This window comes from Pyrus communis, chromosome 12 (genome assembly GCF_963583255.1).
Source record: "Pyrus communis chromosome 12, drPyrComm1.1, whole genome shotgun sequence".
Lineage (NCBI taxonomy): Eukaryota > Viridiplantae > Streptophyta > Magnoliopsida > Rosales > Rosaceae > Pyrus > Pyrus communis.
Window position 1 is genome coordinate 18,035,445 of NC_084814.1, and position 15,927 is coordinate 18,051,371.

The following is a 15,927-nucleotide window of genomic DNA, read 5'->3' on the forward strand; positions in this document are numbered from 1 at the left end:
GAGGTGGCAGGATTTGACCGATCTGCAGAAACTTGGAACCCTCACGTGCGATTCCCCTTTGACAAATTACAGAAATTGGCACACTCTCTCGGACATTCATTTCGTTCACTTGATTCCTTCACACTTGTGCCTTCTCTTCTCTTATTATCTATTTCTTTTTTCTTAATAAATTAAACTTCGATTCGATCCCAAATGGTTTACCAACTATCCCACGAGGATGTAACCTGTTTTTATTCGAGGCTGATTATTTTGAATTTACTTGCTTATTATTTTTCATTAATAAATAGCCAATGCCCATGCCTTTGCTTTGTTCATACTCTCATTAGGATATAAAACAATGTTTTGATTCAATGATTCCACCACCTCAAATTGTTTTACAAGCTCTTTATTGTAGAATTATTACATATATCTTAATTCAGAAGGGAACTACAAGATTTTGCAGTGAAGAATTAATATTACATACATCTTATTTTGGATTATTACTTTTTAATTTGATTAATGCTTTGTCGAGATTTTATAGTTGGGTCAGCACTCTGTTTCGAATAACACATATGTTGTTCTAACTTAGTCATCTGCATATATCGTCAGGCGTCAAGTGTTTGATTTTGTCATGTAAGATCTCAGTGCAATTCAAAGTGAAATCATTCAAAGAAATTGTATATAACATTTTCAATATGTTTTAGGTGGTATCAGAAATTGAGAAAAAAATTTCTCTTCTCAATTCATTTCTGATTAATGATATCCTTCTTGCAAGATTATTTTTCTAAACCAACGTAGGAATGATAAAAATAAATTGTTTCTATAACTTCTTTTTGTTTTTATCTTTATTCAAGAGATCGACCATCAAATTGTCATAGTGAGATAGTGGATAAGTGTCCTTAATATTGAAGCCACAGATCCCTTTAAGTTATAGTTTTCAATTTCATTAGATGATGGATTTAGATTTCCATAGTTCTTGTTTTTAATATCTTAATGTCAATTATACAAGAAAAGTGGAAATTTTTTTTATTATGCCCCAGAAAAGGTATCATGTGTCATTATATAATGAAGGGGAGTTTTATTTCTTAAGTAGATTTTTAAGACAAGTATCTCATAACTTATATAGTGACAAATGGTGTATTACCCCGTATTCCACAGACACTAACAAATATCTCAACAAAGTAAGTATGATCTTTTTTTTTCGGTGTCCTTTAACATTTTATTAAAGGATATCTCAAACAATGTTTAGAAAATTAGTATGTTAAAAGACTTTTAGAAAAAGATAAACAAGAAATAGAAGTAGATTATTCGGTGCATTATTGCTACTTCTTTAATTTAATGGTTCCCGGCAGGTGCAGCTTGTTATTTTTTCATTTCAAAAAAAAGTTTTTAATGGTTTAGATGCTATAAAAAAGATGTAGTAAATGGTTTCACACATTATTGCTTGATTCTTTTCCATTAGTTCAATCAATCATAACCCTCATCTCCCAAAGAAATATATAAAACCAATTCAACCGCCCCTCAATCTTTAAAGAAATAATTTGTCTTCATTTGATTGGATGAGATATCATGTTCGCCTGATGTACGACGAAAGATAAGTTCGATACTTATTACGATGTGATTTTATTATGAGTTCGTTTGCATGTTGTAAAAATATCTCTGCATAAATATGAGAGTTCAAACACTAATTAGTTAGTAACTTATTATGACGTTATCTACGCGTTTTAGCCTTTGCAATATTTGAGTAATAGTTAATTAAGTAGAACGGTTATGGATTAGCTCGGACCGCAAATTTAAAATACACCGAATTAACGTAATCATGCAAAATAAAAAATTTAATCTGATCTATCAATCACTGACAAATATGTAATCCTCCCTCTGCCCTCCCTTTCTCTCAAACTCGCTTGATTCCCTCCACCGTAACCAAACCTTCCTCTCTCTCTCTCTCTCTCTCTCTCTCTCTCTCTCTCTCAGTCTGCGTATGTATTTAATGCAAAGCGGCTCCTACTTCTTCAGACACAGTAAATAACCTAACCAAAAACGTACGTGGTTTGCCTCTCTCTCTCTCTCTCTCTCTCACACACTCTCTCTCTCTCTCTCATTTGTTTTGTTGTGTTATAGTCAACGTGGTCAAAATACACTAGTACCAGTGATAACAGCGCAAAAAAAATGCTCGACACCGTCAAGTACCTAATCGGCTCCCCCGGCGCCAGCGGCTACGGCTCAAAGAGTACAGCCGAGCAAGTCACCGACGCCTCCCCCGATCTCCGCCACATCACCGCCATCATTACAGGTACGTACTCCCACGTCGGATTACGAATTGTCCAACACAGTTTTCACAATCTCTGACGATCGTGCGGTTTTCGGATTATATCAGGTGCTACGTCAGGGATCGGAGCTGAGACGGCTCGAGTTTTAGCCAAGCGCGGGGCCAAGCTGGTCCTCCCGGCTCGAAGCCTCAAAGCCGCCGAGGACGCTAAGGCTCGAATCCTTTCCGAGTTTCCCGGCTCCGAGATCATCGTCATGGCTCTCGATCTCAGCTCCCTCGCTTCCGTCAGGAGCTTCGCCTCCGAGTTCGAGTCCCTCCGGCTGCCTTTCAATCTCCTCGTGTAAATGTTCTCTTTCTTTCTTGTTTTCTGTTTTTTTTGTTTGTCAATTTCTTGTTTTCTGTTTGGTTGCCGAGAAAATGCAGGAAAAGAAAAAGAAAACTGACTAAAAAGTGTTCTTTTGGTTTTGTCTCAGAAATAATGCCGGAAAGTTCGCGCACGAGCACGCGATTTCCGAAGACGGAATCGAAATGACCTTTGCTACTAATTATCTCGGTAATTATTACTATTACTCCCACTAAATCTAAAATTAATGTTAAATTTGTGGATTTTTTATTCAATAATTATTAATACTTTTTCAGGTCATTTTCTCTTGACGAAGCTGTTGCTCAACACAATGATTGAAACGGCTGCGGCTAGCGGCGTTCAAGGGCGAATCGTGAACGTGTCGTCGGCCATTCACGGCTGGTTTTCCGGCGATATGATCCGATATCTTGGCGAGATAAGCAGAAGTGGAAGGTAATTTATACTATAACATGTGAATTTATTTATTTATTAGTACTATGACTTTACTAGGTTCATAATACATGAATTATGTGGAACTGGATTTTCTCCTGAGTTCAGGATGGAAATCCTTATGAGCAGCCCATTCGGGCCTTTCAAACTTGATCCAACGACTGCAATTATTATAACTTTTAGAAAGGTCTCCTATTTGAAGCCGTTGAATCAAATTTTAACGGTTCGGATGGGCTGCTCAGGAGGATCTCCATCCTGAGCTCAGGAGAGGATCCAGTTCCACAAAATGTAACGAATGTTACATAACACGTTGATTAATAAACACCAGTCGAGTTGATACGAGAGATCAGGAACTGTAGCCGATCGATCGAGTTGGATTTCATTGTTATTGTTTAAGTTGTTTAAGTGATTATAATTAATTTGTCTTCAATAGTTTGAATTTTTTTTTATCTGAATTGGAAAATTTGTCTGGAAGCACAGCCAGTACGACGAGACGCGTGCGTACGCACTCTCGAAGCTCGCCAACGTCTTGCACACCAAGGAACTCGCTCGCAGACTCAAGGTTTGATGATTAAAAGGCGATTTTTGTTTTTTTTCTGTGTGTTTTTCTTCAAATTATTGTCCCTAATTTGTTTTGTTTATTTGTAATTAACTTATTGTTTTTACTAATCAGGAAACGGAGGCCAACGTGACCGTCAACTGCGTACATCCGGGTATTGTTAAGACCCGCCTCACCCGAGAACGTGAAGGTCTTGCCACAGGTTCGGTTTTCTTCACAAGAAACTATGAATTGATTAGTTGAAATATTTGTGTAAAACTGTTGTGCTGAATTAAAAGAGTTTTGAATATGTAGATTTGGTGTTCCTGTTCGCTTCAAAGCTCTTGAAAACAATCCCTCAGGTTAGTTTATGGGTATAACCGGATGATTATTTTGGAGTATCGATAACAGTTTCGTTAATTACATTCTGCATGTGATAACATTAGTTTCGTTATTTGTACTATTAAAGGCTAGTGCGACGACATGTTATGTTGCGACTCATCCTAGGCTGGTGGGCGTGTCTGGGAAGTACTTTGCTGATTGCAACGAGACATCACCGTCGAAGATGGGGTCGAACTTAAGCGAAGCTGCTGGATTATGGTCCGCCTCTGAAATCATGGTGTCCAAGGATTCCAGTGCTATCTTGGATCCAAGCCACCAGCTGGAGCACTAAAAGAATGGAAAACGGATCGTCAGTTATATATATAGAGAAACAGAAAAGCATCTTAATTATATAACTAGCTAGTTCTTACTTAGTGTCTGTTAAATTAGCTAGCTAAAATACAGTAGTAAAGTGGAGGGGAGAGTTAATTAGGAAAGAAGGAGGAGAAATATTTATAATACACTGCTAGGTTTGAACATAAATAGTAGTTTTAGTGACATGAATATATAAATATGGTCTTTTTATCCAAAATGGTGTCTGAGATTGACATAACTTCTCACTTGGGTACATGAGATTTAAAATCGATAGAAGTGGTCCTTCAGATTGTCCACCGTCAATCAATTTGGTCATTCTATGAGAAATATCTGTTAATTTAAGGGTATTTTTGTCAAATCAATCCCTCCTCCTGAACTGGTGGTTTCTTCAATTTAATGGAGATTTTTTACAGAATGACTAATATGATTGACGGTGGACAATTTCAGAGGCCAATTCTATCGATTTTAAATCTCAGAGACCAAAGTGAGGAGTTATGACAATCTCAAAAACTATTTTGGCTAAAAAGTCTATAAATATTTAGATAAAGAAAGGCTTTTGATGTATGAGAGTTGGAATCAAGTTATGACCAATGAAATTAAAGTTGTTTATTTTGTTGGTTTCTATATCATTTTTGAGGTGTACGTTATTAGATGATGCTGGTCTTACTCTCTTAGAATATTGGATTGGTCATTGGTGCATTTTAAAAAAAAATATTTTTTTTAAATACAAGCCATGTTAGAGTAGAGAAATTTGAAATTAAGATCTTGAGTAATGTTCTTAACTACTTAAATCACAAGTATTTTGCATTCATTACTGTATACATAAACAATGATTTGATCGAATTATTTAGAGTTAACTGTGGACTTTGGTTGGAGATCAAGAAAGTTCTTGGAACCCTAGTTTTGTATTAACTAATACATGCATGTACTTGAATAAGATATATATTGGTTCTTCTTCACGGAAAATATATCTGTTTTTATTTTTCCAGGGCATGCATGTGGAGGAAATATATTATGTTTGTATATATGGACTAGAAGAAGAAAATGATATATGGAGGATATTAAGATTTAAGGACATGCATGGGGTCAGTTAGTTGCATGTGGTGGTGGTTTAGTTGCAAGTGGTGGTGGTGGTGGTTGTATTTTGAAGAGTATCTTTGGGACTACTGTGATGGGGTGTACTACCAACATGCGTGCTGAGTCTGGTGACTGTCTGTAACTGATGCATGCGTTCAAGGAAAGGAAGTTTCAAGTCCTCAAAAGCCTTTCCAAAAGTAAAATTTGCAATCTCCAAACGTTACATGCGGACGGATCCAGAAATTTTTTCATAGGTAGACAAGGTATAAAAGTATGTTGGTAAGTTGGGATTTAGCCATGGCGCCGACGGAATTAAAGAAGGAAGTTGAGATAGAAAAATAGTGAAATAGGTGAATTTTAGTCAAATGAGCCTTTTTTCTTGCGTTCGTGCATGCCTGTACTGCCCATTGTGGCCTTAACCATCTGTTGGGCGGGCAAAGTTCGGTTCAGTAAGGGAGACTATCGAGGTTCCATCGTTGCCATAATATATACGAATCCGATCTTGCATCTGTGGGATTTTTAGTTCACTAATATTATATATAATATATGTATGTTTCTTGTTAGTACATGTCCTATGTCCATGAAATATAACATGTTAGTACATGTCCTATGTCCATGAAATATAACATGTATACTTATTCATCTTATTTTCTTATATTATAATATGTAAATTAACAAAAAAAGGTCGTGGATTATTTTGTGCAATGGTCACAGTAAAACATTTCTCAAAATAAATATAAAGGAAAAGACGAGAGGGAGACCTTTTATTGCAAAGAAAGACAGGAGGGGTCTCTCTGTGAAATGGTTAGGTCGGAAAACACAAAGCCGCGGTTTACAGAAACCCTAGCTAGCTATTAAGTGTCTCGATCAGAAGGACTTATTAATGCTTCCTGTTATCTCTATTTACACACGAATTCCCAAAGGCCAAGGCTAAATGGAGCATGCAGACCAAACACAGAGCAGTTAATTGTCTGAGTCTTCCCTCTCTACAATTAATATGGTTTGCTTCTCCCTACAGTTAGTATCATCTCTGTCTCTGCCTAACATTTTTCATGTATCTCAGTTGATTACTAAGTCGGGTACAAAATGGATCAACAATATTATGATATCGAAATCGCTAATTATGAGAGTTCAATCTATGACATCTATAAGTGATCGAAGAGAAATATCACTAAACCGTATTATCGGAATGCTAAACAAAGTGAGGCCACAATAGTCTTGAAGAGAAAACCAGAGGGATGAAAAGTTTCCCGTTTATGAATTTTCTGTTATTTCGTTCCTTATGAATAGTATATAGAGAATAGCTGGAGGCACATCTTCCTGCACATTGTCAAAGTTCTACCATATATCAAGAACTCCAGGTCTAAAAAAGGTGGCAAACTTTTCAACATCTGTGAAAATACTCTTGGAGCTAGAATTTAAGAAAAAATTAAAAGAATTACATAGTTATCTCTACAAATTAGTTGTAACATAGGTCCCCGATTAATATGAAAAAAAGAAAGTGAAAAAAGTCTTATCCTGCGCTTGTACAATAGCACCATATATAGAGCTCCCAATTCGCTCGAGCACATGTGCTAGGGCAGCCCTTTGCACACCATTCCCTTCAATTCGCTCGAGCACATCCGTCATCGTACTACCTCCCGCAAGCTGGTATAAGACTTGTCTATCTCATACCTGAACAATTAAGTAAACATCGGCTTAATGTATTATATTAATCACACTTGATCAATACATGGCCCTTGTTTAAGCTCTATAAAAGCCCAAACCACATGTAAATGCACCTCCACATTTAAGCCCAATCAAGCCCAAAACGCTAAAACCCTGAAAATCGCATAACCCCCGAAGAAAGTTAACAAAACTCATCCATCCCAGCTCTCTCGATCGATCTCCTCCCGCCAACCGGAAATGGCGACGACTCTGCTCCCAGAGACCGCCCAAAAGATCCTAACCCAAGAAGCCCTCCGCTCCGCTGCCAAACAATCCCAGCGCTGCCTCACAACCCCGGTCCGCCTCCGCCGCGCCATCAAAAAATACCTCCGAGGTCCCCTCTCTGTCTCTCTAAAACTATGTATGTCTATTATCTGTGTAAGTTATGCAAATTTAATTTATGGGTTTTGGGATTTTAGGGCAGGATGAGCCCCACATGAAGAGGAAGGTGCTGAGGCTATCGGAATCCTTCAGCCAAATCAAGGATGTGAACTCGCAGCTTGTTACGGCGACTTCACAGCAGCTCGTTGAGGACCCTTTGCGGTCTGTCGACCAATCGCAGAGGTGGAAGATCAGGAGCAACTATGGAGATATCGGTCTCACCTACAGAGACGACGAGACCATTGCTTATGTTGCTTCCAGGATGCCTGCTGTCTTCACTGCCTGTCACAGAGTTCTCAAGGAGGTATGAATTGGGGAATTTTTTTTATCCGGGTAGTGTTGTATGATTTTGAATTATGCGTATTGGTGCTGTATTTGGTTGGTAGCTGAGAAATGGTGGAAAGTAGAGGAATTTATTTTCAATTTTGCTAGAAATGAGGTGCTTACCTTCAGTTTGATACGTTATTGTGCTTAAGAGTGTGGATGGTGGAATTGGATGTAGAGTTGTTCTGAAGTTTCAGTTTTCGATGGAATAGGTTTGATGAAGTTTTTTGTTTTGCTGTTTTACAGGTTCGTAGAAGGATACCTGATTTCTCTCCAGCTAAAGATTTTGGAGCTGGCATGGGCTCGGCTTTCTGGTGAGAAGCTCATTTGGCTTTATCTTTCGATTGTTAATTGTGTGTAACTATGAATTTGGTTATGATGTAAATTGAATGATATAGGGCACTACGAGAAGTCTGGCCACATTCCTTGGAGAAAGTTAATTTAAGTGGAGCCATCCCAATCAATGCAGCGGGCTGGGCAGAAGCTTACACAAGGTTCTTGACGATTTGAATGTTCAAACTAGTCTTGATATTATTTTGCCAAAATTATTTTTGTAATAGTATTTCCAGATAAATTGTCTATAACCTGCAGTCGTTAAAGAACCAATCTACTAAAACCTTTAATTTCCTATTGCAATGTTTCATGCATTATCAAAGAGTGTCACGGAGCTCAATAAAAAATCTGACCACTTTATGGCATGGTTATTTTAGGTCAGAAGAACTTGCCACTTATTCATAGTTATGATAGCCTCCAGTCATTGACAAAAAGTATCACCAAGTCAGAGCGAGAACATGACCTTGTAATTGCTGTAAGTTCCATAAATTTTAAACACCATGTTTGCCTTGGAATATTGGATACGAATAATAACTTATCTTTGTACTTTGTTGCAATGGGGTGAAGTCCTATGTGCTTGGAGAGATACCATTGCTCAAGGATCGAATTACTATAGTATGCCAACTATGGGATCTTACACGGGATGTCCTGGTATGTTTTACTTTTGTGTATGGATGAGTTTCGTGTTTCACTATGATTTCATGACAGAACAATTTTGCTTGATCTTATGCCCTGGTTTATGCCATTAACAAAGAGGACAAGTATCATGTGGTTTATGCTCTTCTCACAAACAATTTTGAAAACAGCGGCAAAAGAAAGACATACTGAATCTTGTTCACCATCCATGTTTTAATTGTTATCATGGCAATTTTCAGTTTGGAACTTCCCAATTTTTAGCCTAATATTTTTACCTTTGATTTTCCTAAATTTTTTGTAGGTTTTGATTGAACCTGGAACACTGCAAGGATCTAATATCATTTCTCAGATGCGTTCTCATATATTATGGATGGAAAAAAGGGTAAGTTGTTTTTCTTGTATTTGTTCTTTGAGATGAATTTTGAGTTAAAATGCTTGTTCAATTTATGTACTGGGATTGCGTCTCAACAATCATGTATAATTGACACACTCATCACTTATTAGAAATGCCATAAATCTAAAGATGGAACTGAAGAAACTTCAAAGGACTTAGTGACTCAATAGAGTGGTGCTTTTATAGTTGCTCCGGTGAGTATGAGAGCTCTTTAGCTCATATTTTTCTGTTTCGAAACTAATATGTTGCCCAGCTTCTCCTTTTGTTTCATTAAAACTGTGAATTCTCATTTTATTTTGTAGTTTTTTTTGATGTAGTGCTCTCATGATGGACAATGTCCGCTGGAAAATACTGGAAAGTATTGTCATTTTGTTCAGCGCTTGGAGAGGACATCTGTTCAGCGTGCATTCAAGGTTCGTCCCTAAATCCATCCACAATCATTGGATCCAGTTGTGAGTTGGAACCTCCTCTTTAATTGATATTACCTTCCTTGATATTTTTGTAGCGATCCAAGGGTGGGAACCATTACGTGGCCTTGAAGATGAGAAATTTAGCTTCGTTGCATTCAGGCCCTCAAAGACCACGGTTAGTACTTTTTGTGTTCATGTTCAAAATTGTGGAATGTGGGATCTCTAATATTCTTCTTAGACAATGGATGCCGAAAAACCCATTCTCATACAGTTATACAATGGTTTAGTTAATTTTTATTCTGGTTTAATCTTTCTCCATGTGGTTTTGTTCTGCCTAACTGAGTGTCTTTCTTATAAACACTCTTTTAACTGTCAATGACCTTAATTAAGTGATAATAATCATAAACATTTTGAATTAAGTCAATCAATAACTTCTTAAATAAAATAATTCCTGTCCAAATATGTACTTCCCTCGCAGTTTGGTATATACTTGTGTCAGGAATTCTTTCTCTGATGGTTGCACTTGGTAATGTGATTAGGGAACCTTGGCCGCTTGATGGTATGAAATTTGAGACTTTAAAGGAGCAACATGCTAAACGGAGTCCAGAAGATCTCGAGATAGACCTTGGTAATTCTTAAATGAGTATCCTTCAGTATAAACATCTTGATGAGCCCCCACCCCCCGCCGCCACCCCCCCCCCCCCAACACATTACGAACTGTGATGTATTGCATTAATACTAACATTCTGGCCATTTGTAAACAATTATTTCTTTGGTTCTGAGAATTTTTGTTTGGCCTGGACAGATGAGTTAATTAGCTCGCAGCAAGCTGACCTCGTTCCATTTGAAGAACCGAATCCAGTTAACTATGATTCCGATGTTATGGAAACTGATGTGGTGGATGAAAATGACAAAAACAACGAAGAGGAAGATGAAACAGGTCATGCTGATCTTGGTGGCGGTTGGGGTAGGATTATCTATATGCCTGTACGAAGGGGCAAATAGGTTACAATGGATGTTTGTCGATCAACCAAACGGGATGGTTCAGAAGGTGAGCTTCAGAGAGTGGTTGTCACAAAGAGTAAGAAGCCTACATTACATCTGCTGGCCCGAAAGTCTATATGGGGAGACTTGTGGCCTTTCTGAAGATGTAAATGTCTGTAGTTATTCACGTTGTAACCGTAATGTATATGGATCTATGATGTTATGTTGAATGTTTATTATTTGATTCTATGTACCTTATTACACAGTTTCATCAATAAGAGATGCCACTTTGGTCTATAATCCTCCAAATCCTATCTATGAGCTAGTCCATTTCTCAGAATTATTACACGCACCAAATTGACCACATTGATGACACTCATCTGTATTAGAGTGTCAGTTATGTGTAGCTTAACCCTAATATTACGGTAGATCCGTTGTATTAGTATTTGGTATAGTTCGAAACAAAGAACTATCGAGCGTTCGAATCCCTCTTTAGCATAAATATCGTTGTATGTAAAAAATAAAACAGAACAGCATCAACGTTATCAGATACATTCGCAGTTCTGATATTCAAATGTGAGAGAGAGAGAGAGAGAGAGAGAGAGAGAGAGAGAGCAACTGCCCCCCAAACCACCCAAAATTTAATTTTGATCAATGGAATGTCAAGAACACAGTATTTCTAAATGCAGGCTTTTATAAGATGCCCCACGGGCACCTGTATCTATACACACACACTTGTATCTATATACACGTATTCTAATTCCAGGGATCTACAGCAACATGAAAGTCCAAAATTTCTTGAGCTGAAAAACCAACAAATTAAAGAATCATACAATTGACTTGTATAAGATGATCAACTACAAAAACCAAAAACCAATCCCCCAGCCACCTGGTGGGACTGCACTTGAATCGTATAAACGGTCGCCACCTGGCACAACCCGACTGGACTATAATACATTTGGAAATCTTCAGGGGCACAAACTAGGTAAATCCACCTTGGAGCTGTCTTTTGGCATACTGTCAGTAATACTGCATTGGACAAGCACCAAGGGTTATTTAACAATTACCAGCTCTGTTTGCAAGGATGCAAAACCACTGCCTAAAAAATGCAGTCTCAGGGATTTTAACGACGAATAGGTAACCCGTAATTGTGGTAGGTTCTAATCCGTCCATCCCAGCCGGCAGTGACAATCACAAGGCCCCACATGTGAGAAGAACCGGACAAGCTCTGGCAAGCTTTCTTCAAAAACTTGTACTCGGAGCTACACATCGCTGGGGAAACGGGTACTGGACTTGAGTTTACAAGCTTCTCCTCGGGCCAAGTGGGGGTACCCCTTGGCAAGGACTCGAGCAAAAACCCCCGACCCAAAGAGAAGCAATCGGGCGAAGAGAGGTGCATTTTCTGATCTAATTTCTCATCAAAGTTGAGATGCTTTGGTGGATAATCAAGGCAACTTTGTGGCACATCCCCAATGAATCTGGGGGATGGAAGTGTTCCCGGCAAGCTGTTTACACCATTCCAAGGTATAGCAATGATGGAGTTGTGGGACACGAAACTCTCACAAGACCATATTTTCCTCGATCGCGAAGAGGTCATGTCCTGGCTATTGAAGTTCCAGATGTGTACATTTGAATCATCGCTTGCTGAGACAATGTGCTTTCCGTCAGTGGTAAAAGATGCGGACGTATGGTTTCCTCCATTTCGAAGACCTAATGAGGAATGATAAAACATTTAATGAAATAATCATTGCAGACTTTGGGGGGTGGGGAGTAACAATAACTATAAACAATTAAGAAGATAAGTAAAAGATGATGCATACCCCTATATTTGCAGACGATATCTCTCCCAGAAATTACACGGACTGCTGAATCAGCAGACGTCACCATAACTTTGCTTGGGTTGCTTGGAGAAAACTGAGGAATCATATTTACATTAGTATACTGTACACCACATTCCATAAAGTGAAAATTGAAGGAAAAAACTTCAAGATTTTGTCCATAAAAACCTGAAAGCCGGTTATCCTTTTTCCAGGTGACTTCTTTTTGCCCTGTATGTTTATCGGAACATCCAATTCCATATGGTCATCTGAAAATATTGAAACCACGATCACGAACTACAAAGACAGAATAACAAAAAAGAGCAAAAGTTGTAAGGGCCTGTGGATAGATCTCGCCCTTGCAAAATTGGCTTGCAAGAGCTCATACACTAACCCCACACGTTTTTATTTTTTTCAACGTGAGACATTTTCAACATATCACAAGCACGTTCGAAGGGCATGTAAGGATCTAACATTAGATATTTTGCAATATCAGACCAAACAAAACAAAAGAAAAGATATTTTGCAATGACATACCAAGATAATCATCTCAAGTCAGCGCGATTTTCAAGAAAAAAAGGAGATTAACTAGCATTTAATTATTAGGAATTCCCAGTTTTCTGCTATGCTTAAGAGTTGGGTTGTAGTTAGAAGCGTTATAGTGGCCTACTATTCAGAAAAATTGACTATCAGGTCTCCATACCTATGATGTTAAATATGCAGCAATTTCCAGTCATCAAACCCACAATTCCTCCCTACAAGTATCAAGAAACAAAGTTAAACAAAATCCAAGTAGTTTTATGCTTAATTTTTCATTGCCAAAGCAAAAAATCCAACAGACCTTTCCGTCAGGACAATAAGATATAGCAGTGACTATCTCGCGAACATCAATATAATCAACAACCAGACAACGAACAATTTCCCAGATGCGAACTTTTCCGTCTATTGAACCGCTGATGAAATAATTATCATCCAGAGGGTTGAAATTAACACATGTCACTGCATCAAATATCACATCTTTAGACAGATATTGCAGAACACTTCAAAATGGGACAAAGAATTGAGATCAAACGATATATATATACATACACACACACACACACATATATATATAACCTGTAACTACAGTATTAAAGATAATGCCAACAAGCGGCAAGGCTCACCAAAATTACTGTGAGAAAAAATTCTCAGGCATCTGTTGCATCCCACTTGCCATAGACGGACCGTCTTATCAACTGAGGATGAGAGCAGAAACTGCAGCGCACACAAAAGGTGCCATTAGTTCAATCAAGTTCAGTGAATCAACACTAACACTGGTGCAATGAATAATTGCAATAGGAAATAAAATCCAATTTCCTACCACTCTAAAAATAAAGTAGCATATATTAAAAATGAGATAGCACAGCCAAAAGTATCACTAACCCCTTTCGTTGACCATGAGAGATCTAAGACCTCCCCTGTGTGTCCCCGGAACTCATGAAGAGGCTTCTCCAATAAGCGAAATACCTTTGGAGGGAAAATGACACAAGCTGACTCTGATGATCGCCCCAATTGCTGCGCCTTATTCTGTTTTTCTTTATTCACATTTGGAGAGTTTAACTTGGAAAATGGATGCATCTTGAAGTATAGAGAAGAAGGATCAGAAGCAATATCAAATTTGTTGAATTTCCCATCCTCAATCACCTTCCACACTCGCACGATACCATCTTCACCGGCACTGGCCAAGTATTGCCCATCAGGACTGAACTTCATGGACAAAATTGAACCCTCATGTGCCGAAAAGTCTTGCCCAGCATATAGTGAAGATAGTTCCTTGGTCCGTTTTTTACTTGGATGAACTCGGACTCTTCGCATCCCTACACCTGATGCAGATTTAAGACTGATGGGATTCAACGGAGATTCATGTTTATCAGCAATGCAAATCCCAAATCCTAATTTCCTAAACCATCGCCTTTTAACTTTCTTCTTCGAATCAAGAAAGAACCTAGCGTTATTAACTTCTCTCTGTAATAATTGCTCAATCGAAGGAGATGGTGCCGCTGCACTATGAACTTCCTCATTAACCAATTGATTTAGCGCAGCTTGACCTAATCTGCCAAGCCTTCCATCATGACCTAATTCATTCACAATGACATTCATTCCTCTGTTCAAATTCCTCATTGCAGATGTGGAATGAGTATCATCCAAAGCACCATTTCCCAGTGGCTCCCGAGCTTCAGTTGACAGAGAAGACACTGTAGACTGACTGGAGCAAGACGCCACTTCCAATCCCGAAGTTCTCAAGACTACCCCGCTATCTTCCCTATATCTATCAATAATTTTAATTCTGTCAACAAAGATATCTTCTGAGTCTTCTGTCATCGTCGAATGCGAATCCAAATCTACACCCATCCACTCCAGGAACTTATGGCGGCGCTCATGAACACTTTCCAGGTTCTTAGCCCAAACCTCCTCATACCTTAAGAAACCTGAAGCACCAGAACTAAAGTCCTCACAGCAATCTGAACCCCAATCCGAAACCGAAGAGAGGTCCTCTCGGGTATCATAAAAATGATCCTCACGCTCTTCACTAGGACTCCCCAAGGTCCCCATCAATTCACTGTTTTATTTTCCTTTCAGTTTTCAACCCATGAAATCCTGAGTCAAAATCTAACCAACCAAAAAATAACAGAAAAATTCAGACACTCAAATTATGATCAAATCTCTGAATTTGATACCAGAAGAACCCAAAAAATCAATCTTTTCCCTTATCCAGAACCTGAAATCTCAATTTTTTTTCCCAACAACAACATCCACAAACTGCAAAAACAAAACACAACCCAACACAGATCCTGAAATGATCTTATCCCAAGTCCAAACATATGACTTTCTCTAAACAGAAGACAAACCCAATTGCCCAGATCAAAAACCCACCCAACAGATTGTTTCCAAAAACCAAAACAAAATCTGAAACAGGTACAATTGAAAAGGCAGAGTTTTGCTCACCTGGATCACTACCAAACTTCGGTCAAACCCCAGAAATCTTAATTTCTCATGGGGATCTCCACTTTCCCAACCCCTTCCAACTTCCTTTCTCTCTCTAGCAGCAACAACAGTTCCCACTTGGAGAAGCAAAGAATAACTACAGCATGAAACTTTAAACAAATCAAACAAACTAAAACAATAAATGTAAAATAAAACAAACAAGAACAGAGAAAAAGGGCAAAAATCTGCCTCGGATTGTGCGCCAGTACCAGGAAGAGAAGGGAGTGGAAGGTGTTCGCGCTCTCCTTGTTGTTTGCGCTGCGTGTCTTTTTTCTCCCTGTATCTTTCCTCGACAAACCACACTGCTGCTTGATACAACTTGATTGGTACGGATCTCTCGCGCTCTCTCTCTCTAACCTACCTTTGTAATTGTAAATTATAAACTGTGGACTGTTCTGATTCCCCTTTTTCTTTTTCTTTGTAATTTTCACTTAATTGTGTTTTAATTTTAATTTTTTTTTTATACTTTTCATAATTTTTTACGATCTCCAAGAGAATAATTTGCATTTTGTGTGAATATTGTGGGCTTTTATTTTTATTTTTATTTTTAATTTGGAATTTTAAT

General features: G+C 38.2%; 2 protein-coding genes and 1 pseudogene across 3 annotated transcripts; 2 read left to right on the top strand and 1 right to left on the bottom strand.

Annotated features, from left to right (window-relative positions):
* Nucleotides 1–2,072: 2,072 nt before the first annotated feature.
* LOC137711449 (short-chain dehydrogenase TIC 32 B, chloroplastic-like) lies at nucleotides 2,073–4,904 on the top strand. The gene is made up of 8 exons (XM_068450691.1): nucleotides 2,073–2,272; nucleotides 2,357–2,588; nucleotides 2,722–2,801; nucleotides 2,888–3,044; nucleotides 3,522–3,603; nucleotides 3,715–3,802; nucleotides 3,895–3,941; nucleotides 4,049–4,904. Exons 1-8 carry the CDS (start codon nucleotides 2,149–2,151, stop codon nucleotides 4,250–4,252), a joined length of 1,014 nt encoding a protein of 337 aa, XP_068306792.1. The 5' UTR covers nucleotides 2,073–2,148; the 3' UTR covers nucleotides 4,253–4,904.
* Nucleotides 4,905–7,229: 2,325 nt separating this feature from the next.
* LOC137711352 (uncharacterized) lies at nucleotides 7,230–10,841 on the top strand (annotated as a pseudogene).
* Nucleotides 10,842–11,141: 300 nt separating this feature from the next.
* Nucleotides 11,142–15,726, bottom strand: LOC137710615 (uncharacterized). Of its 2 annotated transcripts, none has more exons than XM_068449684.1 (9): nucleotides 15,572–15,726; nucleotides 15,324–15,459; nucleotides 13,761–14,987; nucleotides 13,502–13,592; nucleotides 13,180–13,337; nucleotides 13,042–13,093; nucleotides 12,528–12,607; nucleotides 12,342–12,435; nucleotides 11,142–12,231 (listed from the first exon to the last, which is right to left on the bottom strand). In XM_068449684.1, the coding sequence occupies exons 3-9, from the start codon at nucleotides 14,928–14,930 to the stop codon at nucleotides 11,645–11,647; spliced, it is 2,232 nt and encodes a 743-aa protein (XP_068305785.1). In that variant the 5' UTR covers nucleotides 14,931–14,987; nucleotides 15,324–15,459; nucleotides 15,572–15,726; the 3' UTR covers nucleotides 11,142–11,644. The 2 variants fall into 2 exon arrangements, with proteins under 2 accessions (XP_068305785.1, XP_068305786.1); XM_068449685.1 differs by having other exon boundaries at nucleotides 13,761–15,137.
* Between the last annotated feature and the right edge of the window lie 201 nt (nucleotides 15,727–15,927).

Excerpts from the sequence above, each read along its gene's own strand:
- LOC137711449 (XM_068450691.1), top strand. The coding sequence starts at position 2,149 with ATGCTCGACACCGTCAAGTACCTAATCGGCTCCCCCGGCGCCAGCGGC. Across the intron at positions 2,273-2,356 it reads CATCACCGCCATCATTACAG|GTGCTACGTCAGGGATCGGA; the intron begins GTACGTACTCCC and ends GGATTATATCAG. Across the intron at positions 3,045-3,521 it reads GAGATAAGCAGAAGTGGAAG|CCAGTACGACGAGACGCGTG; the intron begins GTAATTTATACT and ends CTGGAAGCACAG.
- LOC137710615 (XM_068449684.1), bottom strand. The coding sequence starts at position 14,930 with ATGGGGACCTTGGGGAGTCCTAGTGAAGAGCGTGAGGATCATTTTTAT. Across the intron at positions 13,593-13,760 it reads TCTCATGGTCAACGAAAGGG|TTTCTGCTCTCATCCTCAGT; the intron begins GTTAGTGATACT and ends TGTGCGCTGCAG. Across the intron at positions 12,608-13,041 it reads CTGCATATTTAACATCATAG|ATGACCATATGGAATTGGAT; the intron begins GTATGGAGACCT and ends CAATATTTTCAG.